Source organism: Solea senegalensis, linkage group LG13 (genome assembly GCF_019176455.1).
Source record: "Solea senegalensis isolate Sse05_10M linkage group LG13, IFAPA_SoseM_1, whole genome shotgun sequence".
Taxonomy (NCBI): domain Eukaryota; kingdom Metazoa; phylum Chordata; class Actinopteri; order Pleuronectiformes; family Soleidae; genus Solea; species Solea senegalensis.
Window position 1 is genome coordinate 15,124,452 of NC_058033.1, and position 14,322 is coordinate 15,138,773.

Genomic DNA, 14,322 nt, shown 5'->3' on the forward strand with positions numbered 1-14,322 from the left:
AAACTTGCACCTGTTGTCACAAAGTAAAGATCCGGCCAATCACTCAAAACCAAACGACAAACATAATATTTACAAATTCCAGCTTGTTCTCTTACACTTAGAAAATGTACAGTTTGTTTTTTTTTTGAACATGTCGTCCTCGCAGCTCACTCCAGTCCAGCGTGAGGGATGGCAGTCTGGCTCCATGAGTGACGTTATCCTAAGCAGACAGGATACAGGAGATCACAAGGAGTGGGAGCTATTCCCGTTTGCCTTGCTTTTAGTGATATACGATGCATGAGTAATGTCAGTCAGTAAAGTTTTTTTTGTTTTTTGTTTTTTTTTTTAGAACGCATCCTCCAGGGTCTTGTCGGAATTGTCCAGAGTGCGACCCGACTCTGAGTTCAGTTGTGCGAAAGATGTGAAATGAGCATACTCGGCTTTTATTCTCACCTTTGGCCGTCATATATATACATATATAGATATATATATGTATATATATATGTATGTGTGTTTATGTATACATACACACACATATATGTATATATATATATATATGTATGTGTGTTTATATATACATACACACACATATATGTATATATATATATATGTATGTGTGTTTATATATACATACACACACATATATGTATATATATATGTATATATATACATATATATATATGTATAAATATCATCCTTTATCCCACCTTACAGAGGGGAGGATCATAAAATCATAAAACAAACAGAGAAGAGCAGGCGAATATATGCGTCAGGCAGTCTCTTGAAGCATGTGGTTTATGTTGGTCACGGACAAAAACCTTAATTAGACTATTCATGTTAAGTTTTTTTGTAACAAAAAAAGGGGGGCTATCCTCAGGTGGTGATTGCGAGACAGTGACTGCGCACGCAGCACAAGAACAAAACAAATTGGGAGCAGAAAAAAGGCTCTCATCAGTCTTTCTAGTAGATCTGTATCACAGTCTCAGTGTTAGGAAAATGAAAAAGAAAATAGCAAGAGTAAATATTTACTCTCTTTATTCTAATCATAGTTTTACACAATATTCATCTCTGTATACTTTGATACCCTTTGAAGTGCCACAAAGTGCAGTTAATATTAAAATACAAATCATTTCAGAAATAATAAAAATAAAAGAATAAGAAGGCAAATTAGCGAACATGAAAAACAAAGCTCTCTGTCCACACTTTTTAGGAGAAAAAAAAATAAATCATGCAACTATCCCAGACAGAAACGTAGTTTATATTCTTCTTCTTAGTTTTTTTTTTTCAAAATGAGCATATATTGATTTGATGTGATTTCCCTTTCAAAAAGAGACAAGCCACAGTGCAACATTAAGCATAATTAAAATATAACCCTGTGTGGATCAGAAACAAAGATGAAGGGGGTTGGCACTTTTTATGAGGGTGATTCCATTTGTAAGATACAGTCAGGTCGCACCTCTGCAGGCGCTCCACTGGACGCCAGCGAAAGCGGAACTTTGTCACAGTACTTGGCACCAAGAATGCTGGTAAAAACAAGATATCAGAATATTGTTTTTGTAGGTTTTTTTTTTTCATTCATATCCTTACAATTTATTAATAATACATCATTTACATTTGTGTTTTTGTATAAAAGACTCCTAAAGGGAAAAAGAGTCTAGAAGTGATTGTGAAAGAGGGGAAAGAATTTGAGATGAACATTGATTATGCCAGTGGTTTAATAAAAAGAGCTACAAGAGAAGATGGAGAGATAGAGAGAAAGTGAGCGAGGGGTAATGAATGAGAAAAACTGTTCAATGAGCTGGGGATACAGACAAAGGAATAATGAGAGGGAGACAAATAAAGTACTGGTCATGATTAAGAGTCTGTATGGCAAAGATGCAGCAAGTTCTACAGTGCAGCCTGGATTCCAGATTGCAGCCCACAGACAAATGATCCACTTATTTCCTGTATCACCCATTAATTGAAGACCCAATCTGGAAATGTTTCTGATCATCGGTTCTGAGTATGCAGGTTTTTAAAAGGCCAAACAGTTGGATTCGACATTTAGGTCATCATAACTGACAACAGTGATCTAAAGCAATTTCGGGGACAGTGGGCAGGGATGTTTTGGCGTTATTGATCAACAATTCCATAATAACCTTTCAGCGTGTTGCAAATCAAGTTATCTGAGAGAGAGAAAATGCCATTTCAGTACAGCCTTCAAAGTTAGTTCGTAGCATCAAAGGAGGCTTTAGAAAGAGGGTGCCCCCTGTTGGCTGTTCCATTACACCTGCACTCCAGGTCCCGGGAACAACTGCCAAGAGCCGTTTTTCTACTGAGTGGAATGGTTCAGTTTGGTACAGTACAGTACATCTGCGTTTCGGAGTTGTACCCAAAAAAAAAAGATCAGATCAAATCACATTCCCCGGTCATCTATGCGCCACAGCACACTTTAAGAAAGACCCTTTTTTTTTCTACTGTGCAGTCACTTCTCAACAATTTTCATGTAAAAAAAAAAAGCAGTATAGTGTGTACATGCACGTAGCCCAACAGACCTATTCTCAAATGGGTCGCAACATCAATTTAGAGTGTCCAATTTAACTATTCCCCATATTAGGTAAGGGAGGAAACCAGAGAACCTGTAGAAAACCAACACACACATGGGGAGAACATGCAAACTCCATGCGGAAAGGTCCAACCGGGTCATGAACTTGAGTGTTCTTGCTGCAAACCAATTTCTGTTTTCAATCTTTTCAATAAAACCGTTTACTTTTCGCAAGGCTTGACTTTGTATTGTAGTCACACAAATAATCCACCCGTTAAATACGTGCGTGTATGAGTGAGAAAGGAAAGAAGAAAAGGAGACGAGGTGTACGTGTGATGTGTACGGTTAGCAGCCACAGTCTGTATACAATTCCGAAAACAACAGCAGGAAAAGCGGGAAGGGCTGTGTGGTACATGTACATGCTCTGCTCTATGAAAATAAAGTGCCTCTGTTCGCACAAGCAAAGCACCAGAGGTTCCCAACTACAGCTCTGAACCGGTTACTGGTGGAGGTAACATAAGCATCTCAGTTGCATTACTGAATCCGAGAGAATAAGAAGAAGATTACAAGTCGACGGCTGTTAGCACAGAGCTTAAAAACGTAGCTACCTTAGCCTTGTGGTCGCAATAGTCCTTTGGCAACCTTTGACCCGTCCTGCTTTACTTCAGATTGGCTCATTACCATGACTTTGGCTTGCTTTATTGGTTGAGCGCAGCATCCGTTTAACACCTCGGGGATAATTAAATGGAATTGCCAAAACTAAACCACAACAGAAGCACATGCAGCTGTTTTTATTCTCCTCTCATTTTATTACCAGTGACATAGCGACAGAGAACTTGAAATCCCTGAGTACCAGTCCCCAACCGTTACCGCATCGGGTGACCAAAGTAAAATGGTACTGTACGGTCAGCTGACAGTCAGGTGATTGGGTGACAGAAAAACGTCACTCCCTAGTCGAGGCAAATGCCTGCGGTCTATTCTCATACAAAGCTTGACATCAAGTTGAGATAAACAGCCACAAAGTGAGCAGGATAAAAAAGAGCTGCCGGATGTGCTCCATTGTTTATTGTGTCACTTTCGATGTTGTCGTTCGTTGTCATCGGTACGGCGTCATCAGGCACAGCCCACACCCCATCTACCAGTTAAAGGTACTGTTCTCAGTCGAAGGCCTTTACCATTGAAAACCATCCTGTACTGAACCAAACCAAACCGTGCCATGGTGGAAAACACAGCAAAAGTCCAAGGCTCTGTTCAGACCTGGTATTAACCTGTCCTTAGTGCTCTGATCACATGTGGGAAAAAACTGTTCACACCTTAAATAAAAAAAACAGGACATCAGCTGAGGTGGTGTCCTTTCTGTCCTTGCATTCATTCATGCTCAAGAATGTGGCCACATGTGTCCTCAAACCACCAAGTGTAGTTTTTGTGATTTTCTGAGAATGCATTCAGGATGGACTTGGAGAATTCCGATCTGAAGTTAGTATGATTGGCACGGATCATGCAGGACAGACGTTAATACCAGGTCTGAATGGGTTCTAAAAGAGAATCGAGGCAATGGAGAATCGCATTGATCTGATGAAACAAGTGCATTTGTCCACGCTTACCTACCGAAAAGTGATCAGGACAGAAAGCCTGAAATCTTAAAATGTTTAGTAACCCAAACCTCACCAATGAGTGCTTTCTCCACTGATCCTGCATACTGCCGCTTTGTAGATCACATGCTCATCTGCCATTTTCATCCTCGCACTTCCAGCACTGACAATACATTGCGCACAAAGTGAAATTCTCCAAAAATCAGACCACAGAAACAGCTGTTGGGACATAGCGTGGTGCCCAAGCACTCACTTCCAGATTGGGCCTTTTTAAAGCTGCAGTTTGTAAGTTTCAATAAATGGCAGCTTTATAACAGACAGCTTGTTGGAGCATATGTTGCTCCACATAGAGCTGCTCACTGCTATAATGTCTTCACACTAAATGAACAGAAAATGAATATTTGCAGTCTGTGCATGAACAACACTACACAAAAAAGAATAAAAAAAAACAAAAAAAACAAGCAAGCCGCACATTAGATGCTTGACTGATTGTGGTCAGCTTGAAGGCCTCTTTGAGAGAGCGACAAGCTTAAAGCTGCTTTTTGGGGGGCTTGTCCAAACGCCGGGTATTGAAGAGTTGTTAACAAGAAAAAGAACTAAGATGACAGGCTTTTGGCAAAGGAGTGATTTTAAATCGACTTCTCGATTAATGATTATATTTTCAAGATATTTAATGGCTTGATATCTTACAGACTGCAGCTTTATTTGAGGGCTTGATGCAAAAGACATATTAAAGAGGAATAGAGGGTGAAGTTTATATGGAACAGTTTGTGCGGTTCGTCTCTGTAAGCCCAGAGTGGGGTAGCAGAGGTTGTGCCTAGTCCTATACACGGGTGGTGGAATGTTGGTGTGGCAGAGCATTGTTGCTGTGGCTGGGGACAGGCGTAGTAGAAGGGGCCGGGACAGGGGGATACGTGTTGAATGGGTGTAGGGGCTGCATGCTGCTGATAGTGCTGGGGATCATGGTGATGGTGTTGGCTGTCATCAGTGGCACATCCTCCGGTGCTCGCCGCAGGGCCAGTGTGTAGTCAGGAGGACACACTGGGGGCCGCAGAGGCTCCAGGTCACCATGGACACCACGGGAAGGCAGGGGTGTGCCGTGCTCTAGCTCCACCCTCTGCTGCTTCATCTGCAGTGACATGAGCTCCTCCTCTTGGCTAAGAGCCAGGTCATTGTGCGGTGGCGCACCGACTACTCCCATGCCAACACCCATGCCCATTGTCGTGCCTCGTTGTGGCGAGAGTCGGCGGTGGCGCCTCTGCATGAGTTCGTGACGCTTATCCCGTTTATAGTAAAGTGCCGCAAAAGCAAGCACGTTGAGAAAAAGAAGCGAGGCGCCCACAGCTACCGTCACGCTCAGCTCGGTGGAGTAATCTCTGGTCTCAGAGGGGAAAGGCTGGTAGGGGGTTCTCTCTGACCCATCAGGCTCAGGATCAGGAGGGTAAGTGGAGATTACAGGGTGTCGTGTGGAACGAGTACCAGAGCTTTGAGGGCCCTTCCAGCGGTTGGGGCCTCCAGGTGGCAATCGAGTTGTGAACGAGCTAATGATTTTCTCATGAAGGCTGTGCAGATGTGGCACAAGCTCCAGCCAGAAGGCCACCTTGTTGGCCCGGTAATTGTCTCTTACGCGAGGCTTCAGGCCAATATGCAAGTACTGCTTGTCTTTGGAGACGAACTTGGTCCAGATGACCTCCTCAAAGCGGTTGGGCTTGGTGTGGATGAAGGTGGTGTCCTGAGGAACTGGCAGGTTTGGATCCCTGTAAGAGGTCCAGAGATTATCTCAGAGTGGACAATGACCAGTTTTACCAAAAGATGCACTGAAAGTGCTACTTGCATCCGAAAAAATGTATGAACTCATTTGACAATGGTTTGAATCTAACAGACTGTCTTTATACTCAAAAGTTACACACTACAGATTTAAACAGGACAAATCTGCATATTGGAAAGTATCTTTGAAATCTGCAAGTATTTTACTGACCCCGTCTTGGCAAAGTTGGTCCAGTATGTCATGACTACAGCGCTGAGCATCACGTCGTTCTTGGAGAAGTTACAGGGAAAGAGGTCAGTGGCTCCCACCATGGGAATCCCAAACACATATGGGATCTCATCTCCGTGGGCTGCGTCTGCCCACTCTGGCCTCGCCTCAGTCTGACAGTGGTGGTGGAAGGTGTAGAAGTAGACTGGCGACTGGAACTCAGCGTGCAGCTTGGCAGTGGCAATAGCCGGGGCCACCCACTGATGGTCCGTGAACAGAGCCAGGAGGGTCTTCCTGCGCATGTCACTGTTGTCCCTATCCGCCCAGTCAGTGTACATGAATTTGATGGTTTCCCTCAGGATATCTTTACCTGGAAATAAAATACAAAAAGAGTATGTGAGGATGCACTGTACATCATCATCAAAGAGTGCACGGTAAACTATGAAACCCTCATTAAGTTACGTGAAATCATTTCTTATCAGCATTTATCATGACACTTCTTATTTTTCCAAAAGTCAAACTGATAGTAAACCATTGTCTTGACTGCTATTGAATTTTATTTTATTAGTGGTCTACATTCACATCTGTAAGTTGTAAGGTAAAACAAAACGGTCCAACCCATAGAAGTGTTTTATACTGCTTTATACTGCAACATCTGGTGTTCATGTACAACTACAGTGTTTGCAAAGGCTTATTTGCTATTATAGAGCTACATGTTCTACACTTGGACCCAGAGTTCCTTTGAGTTGATGCCTTGAAGCAGCAATGTCTTTAGCTCTATGTTTGATATACACAGTGCATGTTATGCCACTTCAATTTTTGAACTTTTAATGTTAGATAGTTGATGTCATGTTAAATGTTAATATATGTTTATATATAGATATATATCTATATCTATCTATCTATATATATCTATATCTCTCTCTCTCTCTCTATATATATATATATATATATATATATTTTAGTGTTGTACTACATTGTAACTATGTAACATCATTATCACTAATGAAATTCTTTGTGCTCAGCTCTACAAAGTAGTATGATGAGGTAGAAATGTAGTGTTATATATAAGAAATTATATATAAAATAGAATAAGGGGATATATATCAGGGGTTCCGATGCTCCTCCTCCTGCAGGAGTGTGAAAGGTCCATGACTGGAATGACTGGGGTCAGAGATAAAATAAAATAATACAAAATATCTTAAAACTGTTATTCAAAGTGTTTGCTTGCTTTCTCAGTTAAATCAGGTCAAGAAGAAGTGTCTCTTCAAGTTGAGTTATCTTGTACTTTTTAGGCAGGAAGTGAACTTTCTTATAGTCCTTATCTGCCACACTATCTTCATAGTTAAAGAAAAAAAAAAAAGGGAAAAATCTGTCTCAGCTGTCTCTGTACAGCTTTTGAGCTTTACTGCTTGGACTGCACCAATAAAGACTCCAGACCAGAGCCAATATGGGCCATTCTACCGAATTCGTGCAAAGTCCAGAGTTGGAAACACATTTTCAAAAGTTGTTTTTTTCCAAAAACCTTGTCCATACATATATTGTACCATATGTCTATGGTACATATCTAGTAAAGGCGCAGTCAAATTTCATATATTAATGTCTGCCTGTTCTTGAAATGTTTTTCAACTCCTAAAATTTGTCACTACCGTAACACAGCAACACACTGCAATAAAAACCATTATATTAATCTGTTAATATTGTGTGTCCATACACCCTCTAAAGAATAATTTTAGTAATTTATTATGAAGGGTTTTACAACTAAATCAATTAAAATCATTTTTTTAACAAATTTACAAAGTTTATTTTCTAAGACTCATCAAAATTTAAATGCAATCTTTTTTGTAAAATGAATTACACTGATCATAGAGATCTCAGAGTTCATTAGTTATTACATTGAATGTATATTTAACCAATAGTTATCATAAAATGTTATTTAATTACTCAATTCTTATTTTATTTTACAAAACATTCAGTGTTACGGTAGTGACCGCACTGTTACGGTAGTGACCGCACTGTTTTGCTCATGACCACAGTATTTTGTTTGCAAGGTTGTATTATATCCCCTCAACCTTATTGCTTAATATTAACTCATAACCTGCCTTTTAATGTGAATTTTACAAACACAAATGTTATGTCTCTGATAGGTGAACTTTAGATGTGGGTTGTCTGCAGTCGTGTTGAGAGCTGCCTGTGGGAGCTGCCTAGTGTTTCTCTGAGCATAGAAACAAGATTGTATTTTCTGAGCAACCTGCTTGTCAATGCGCTTCTTAATCCATGTTTCTCTTTATAATTGGCAGACTTGTATTTTTTTCTGCAAATTGTGCATGAGTGTGTTATGAAAAAGAAGGGTCTTTCTGATATGCACAGGAACTCTGTGCTTCCATACTTCCTTCTGAGTTTTTGTTCTTGCGGAACATTTTGACTTCTCTGGCCTCACGCACAATCTATGGCACCGTTTTCTATATTTTTCTTTCTTCCATTCAAGTTTATTTTTCTGTGGTCACGCATTCCAACGTCTCTTATTAGTCTCACTAGAAGTGCGTGGAGTAACAGTCTCACTAGAAGTGCGTGGAGTAACAGTCTCACTAGAAGTGCGTGGAAGGTAAGGCAGCATGGGAGAAGGCGTGGCAGAGGGTGTGGGAGGTGGTGTGGAAGTTGTGCACAATCTCTCCACCTCTCTTTGACTTTTCACCAATAGCCTGTGATGTTGCTGTCTTTTTCGCCATGATCTTCTGACCTTCCTTTGCTCCCTGTCAGATAAATCACTGATAGATTTGATCTTTCCTCCTTTCTTTCGTTTCTAGTTTCGTTCTCTTTCCTTCTTTCCTTATCATATCAAACATTATTTAGCACTCTGAGATTCTTAAGAATGAAATGTGCTTTACAAATCAAATATAATAACATTATTATTATTATTATTATTATTATGTTTTAAGAGTATAATGTAATAATAATGATGAAAAATGTCCTTAAATATGTGGAACATTACATGTTGTCACTACCATAATGATTATGTCACAACCGTAACGTTACAATTTGTTACGGTTGTGACTGTTACGGTTGTGACATTTTTAGCTAATTCCTAGCATAACTCAAACATGCTAACAAGTAAATGGCTAGGAACAGATGTTTGAACAGTTGTACACACAACAAAACATAATATTTTGTTTTGAGCCCCCAAAAGTGTATTTACTTGCAGATAATACGTGTACGGTTGTGACAATTATTAATGTAACATGCTGATTTTCAGACTTTGGAACCCATTTACTTAAAAATTATGAGAGGTAATATCTCACCATGCAGCCATGAGGCACAGGGATGCAGTGTCATTTCTTGGTCAGAAATTCTGGGGTGTGACTAAAACCAGGCTCCACCCATGTGGTAAAACAACTCGTGTTACGGTTGTGACGTGAAAGTGTGGGACAGCATTTTTTAAAGCATGTTTTGTAATTTTAAAAAAAACTTCAAAATGAATCTAAATGTTTTACATTCTGTTTAAAAGAAACCAAACATATATTTTAAAATACACTATTGGAAAAAATGACAAAATTCTTTTAAGTATTATTTTCATGGATTGAAATTTAGGGCTTAGAGATTGGGACAACTACTTCCCAATAGAAAGTACCTAGGAAGGTAGCATAAATGATGATTTTGTATATATTTAGCTTAATTACTAAATAGTTACAGTCTTGTGTTTAACTAGATCATAACATCATCTTAGTAAATATTGAAGGTCTGAATTCTTAATTGTTTTGTTAAATAGTTTTTTTATTGTGGGACAGCAATTTGCACGAATTCGGTAGAATGGCCCATATACAGGAAGCATCATAAACATGCTTTACTGTGGACACTGTTTTATACAGCAAAATCAATGTTATCCTATGTGCTACGGGTGATTTCATCGTAGCACATCGATGATCTGTTCAGTCCATGACTTAATTTCTTAGCTGAAATTTTCACAGCAGAAGACGCGAGGGACGGCGATGTCCACGCGACCTGACAAAGGCATCAGCGGGCTAGAATAGTCGGTTAGCTTACATCAGTAAATCTGTGCGGATGTGCCTATGGTAACTGTTTCTGAATAATAAATGGACATCACACCAAACGGGGAAAATGTAATGACACTCATTAACCGACCGTTTCGTCATTCCTTCACCTCTCTGACAATTCCACTGCAATCATTGCAACAGTGATTAGGAGCAAACCTAACAGTTTGAGCGTGTCAAACGTATTCCAAAATACACTGTTCTTTATGAATATTTATGAAAATGCAAATTCTCATTGACCAGATTTTCAAAGCTTTCCTGTTATCGCAGAAATGACCCTGAGATTCTTTACAGTGAAAGTCAGAGTTGAGAAAAGCGTTAAAAAATAAATAAATCAATGTCTGCGTAAGTCTAAGATATATTATGATATGTCCGCTGCTTTGTTTTGCAGTTTGACGGCATTTTTCCTCCTCCTCCCGCCAAAGTCCATAGAGAGAATCAGCAAAGTTCGGCATTGCATCACGACATTGCGTCAGTAAGTTCAAATGTGTTATTTTGTGACTTCAATCCTTGAGATCCTTTGTTTGGGTTTACCCAAGTGACAGGAAATGACCAAGTTTAAAGAGAGGCAAAAAAGATTTTTCTCGATTACACTGTGCAAGCTGTCTATCACAGCTCGAGATTAGTGAATAATATTGAGATGACATCGTGTCTGACCATCAGGGTATCCATACAGATTGTCCACAAAGTTGGAGATGGTGTAGTCGAATGACGCTGCTGATACTCCATTTTCCTCTTCGCTGTCATCCACAAACTTCAGCCCCTCTCCCTGGTTGACACCCAGCAATATGTCGTAGTTGAGGAACTCGCCCTGGTGTGAGAACACACACACACACACAATCAAGTGGCGTTGTTGGTTAACAAATCACTTTCACTTTTGCGTTTCATTATCAAAGTAGTTGGTTCATGTCCATCCTCATGCTAGTGTAACTCACGATGGATACAGATAACTTTAACTGATAACTTTTTTTTTTAATGAGCCATGTAGTGGCATTTCTTGTGTCACTGGTGGGAATGAGCTCCCTCATGTGGCTCAGGGATGTACTGCAGCTATAAAAAGATTTAGTTAAATAAAACAAACAGTGACTTCACGACTTAAGTTGTGACTCGACCTCAAAAGACTTGAGACTCGAGGACAGTTAAATTATACCAGTAGGCGTCAGTCGTGGGCTGGTTACTCTTCGGTATGGCACTGTACTTCAGCCTGTTAAATGTAATGACAAACTCTGAACACTGAAAAACATAATTCATGATGAGATCATGCGTGGACGGTAGTACAGTACATGCTTTGAATTAAAAAGATTTGGCGATGCAGTGTTCGGGACAGAGCAGATGGAACGAGAGACTTGACTTGGAGCTCAAAGACGAGACTTGAGAGAAAAAATGACTTGTGAACATGTCTACAGAGAAACTAGCTCTGACCTGCTGCATGAGGATCTCAGGATCATCTGGAACGACATCCCCATCCACCACAGGTCCAAAGGCAATGTGATAGCGTGCAGGCTGAATATCTTGGTCCACCAGCTCCCGGAAACTTTTTCTCCGCAGGCAGTCCACCAACTCACCCATGTCCTCCAGAGTGCAGCCGACCTTCCTCGCGAGGATCTTTGTGTACATTAGCGGCCGGTAGTTGACTGACCAGCTGGAGATGGCGGAGCCACTCTGCGCAATGGCCCTCTGGAACAGGCCTGTACAGAGCGGGATCATACATAGCACATATATAGCACATAGCATATTCTTTCATCTGACACACTTTTGCTAGCAGCTGATGCGACCCTCAAGGCTTTACAGCTTGAGAGATCTCAATAATGCATATCTCGGAGGAAGAAGAGTGACTGTAGAGCTATACTGCGTACGTACAAAGGGAGACGATAACCTGCTGTGTTTCATAGCTGCAGAAAATCTTTATGAATATGAGCGAAGGAAAATTCAGAGCTTCCATAACATCCAGCAGGAGACAGCAACAAGAAAACGGGTGACAACTGTGCACAGAGCAGTGGGCGATGCTGGATTAAAGCAAGAGCGACAGGAACAGAGACAGCAAGAGGAGCGGAAAACACTCGCACTGTTGCATCGCTGCGCTGTTATGTAAAGTGGTTTGCTGTCCCTCTGTTTTATCTGCAGATTCTGTCATTAATAATTAAGCCCCCCCATATTCTGCATGTGCCCCACCCCCACTCCTCTCCCTGTGAAATCAATTAAAAAGCCTCTCCGCTGCAGCTCCAGCTCCACTGCTCATCTAATGTCTCCCCTGTACAAACACGCCCGCACACACACACACATACACATGCATACTCAAGTGTTGAAAGTAAAAGTACAAATTTTTTTTGAGAACATTTTTTGAGAATTCACCACATTTAACATTAAACATAAACCTCCATCCGGGGGCACTGTGCCAATCTCAGGTGACATAGGGCGATAGGCAGGTCACAGGGTCACATATAGAGACAAATAAACATTCACTCTCATTCACACCTACAGTCAATTTAGAGCATCCGATTTACGTAATCCCCATATTGCATGTTTTTGGACTGTGGGATGAAGCCGAAGAACCCAGAACATGCAAACTCCATGCAGAAAGTGCAGAATTTAGACACAAATTAAAAAGTTTTCCACTAAAACTGAAAGGCTTAGGTTTTTTGAGAAATATATCTGGTCTTGACTGTTTTGCTAACGATCTCGAACCACAGGTCAGTGGTCCCAACATTTCTTTTAAAAAATTAATCCAATTTAGGAAATGCAGTGGAATTAAAGTTGTTAGAAATACAAAAACTCAAGCTACCCCAACATTTCATTGTATTTCATCACTGAAGTGATAACAAGTTTTGATAAGAAATTAAAAAAAGGGGCTCCTAATATAATACGACACAACATCTGCCAGGGTTGAACGCTATAATCCACACAGCAGGTGCAGCACGGCAGTATCCATGCAAAGCATGCTAGTTAGGTTGTGAGTGTATCAGTGAGTATTTGACAGCAAGCAGTGCAGTCGACAGCTGGCTACTTGTCAAAAAATACCAACTTGGCCAGTACTACCCAATTACTGAAATGCTTTTCCTTGTCCTCTTGAATATTTTCTGATTCAGAACAGATACAGAGATGAGCCTCCCACCACACACACACAGTGATTTAATTCAACGTTAAAAAATATGCCATTTAATTTAGCACACACAAGATGCTATTTTATCCGTCCAATGTCTGCTGGGGTGAAGGTTGATGGTTCGGTAATAACATAACGTCCTAGTTCTTTGGAAAACAAGCCATTCTAATTCACCTTCTAAGATGTGTTCTGACAGAGGGTCATATCAAAAGCAAGTGTGTATTTAAGAGATCCAACATCCAAAAGCAGACCTAGAAAGTAGCCTTGAATAGTTGTATTGGCCACTGCTCTGGATCATAAAGTACTGCTGTAATGGCCCAATGCTACTGCAAGATTTATTTTTACTTTAGTGGAGAAGGATAATTGAACAAGGGTGATTTTGTAAGTGCAGTTCACTGATCTTTGCCTCATTTGGTGCAATGTTATTTGGGATTATTACAGCGCTCAAGGTGAGTATTGGCATCATGGCAAAATATCCTTCTTCTGTTTACTCACTCACACTGTTGCTTTTCAGATTACGTAAGATTACAGGGGATACACAAAGACCCTTAGCATTTAAAATTGGTATGGTGTGGTTGCTTAAGTTCCACCATCCAATTCACTTCAGTTTTGCATCAAACCTATGTGACAAATATTCTTGAGACGAATATTCAATCACAGTCATTCTATGACTTACAGAATATAATACATGTCTTACATATATAGCCTTTAACAATTATATGTTTATTGAAATAATAAATACAGTAGCATAAAAATGGAATCCGCTGTTATACAGCTGAAATTGCAGGTTAGCCGCCGGAAATTGCTAACCTGCGCTGTAATGAAATACACAACCCACATAGTTGTGAAAGTTAATCCTATTTGACAGCTAAAAGTGACAATGCCAGTGAAGGAACCTCACCCTCAGAGTGGTGGGAGAGGATGAGAAGGTTCACACAGGCAGCACCGGCCCCGGAGCCAAAGATGGTTATTCTCTCTGGGTCTCCTCCAAAGTGGCCGATGTTTTCGTTGAGCCAGCGCAGAGCTTGGATCTGGTCCAACAAGCCATAGTTCCCCTTTGCAGACTGGTCCCCTGTGCTCAGAAAGCCTGCGGGGTACATTAG

The 14,322-nt window shown here is 40.6% G+C and overlaps 1 protein-coding gene across 1 annotated transcript in view; it reads right to left on the reverse strand.

Annotated features, from left to right (window-relative positions):
* Positions 1-997: 997 nt before the first annotated feature.
* The window catches only part of nlgn2b (neuroligin 2b), a 78,162-nt gene continuing 64,837 nt past the window's right edge, over positions 998-14,322 (reverse strand). The window contains exons 5-9 of the mRNA XM_044042922.1: positions 14,121-14,306; positions 11,542-11,807; positions 10,777-10,930; positions 6,074-6,440; positions 998-5,852 (exon numbers count right to left, since the gene is read on the reverse strand). Of these exons, the coding sequence (XP_043898857.1) occupies positions 4,919-5,852; positions 6,074-6,440; positions 10,777-10,930; positions 11,542-11,807; positions 14,121-14,306 (1,907 nt within the window). The 3' untranslated portion in view covers positions 998-4,918. The remainder of the gene's footprint in view (positions 5,853-6,073; positions 6,441-10,776; positions 10,931-11,541; positions 11,808-14,120; positions 14,307-14,322) is intronic.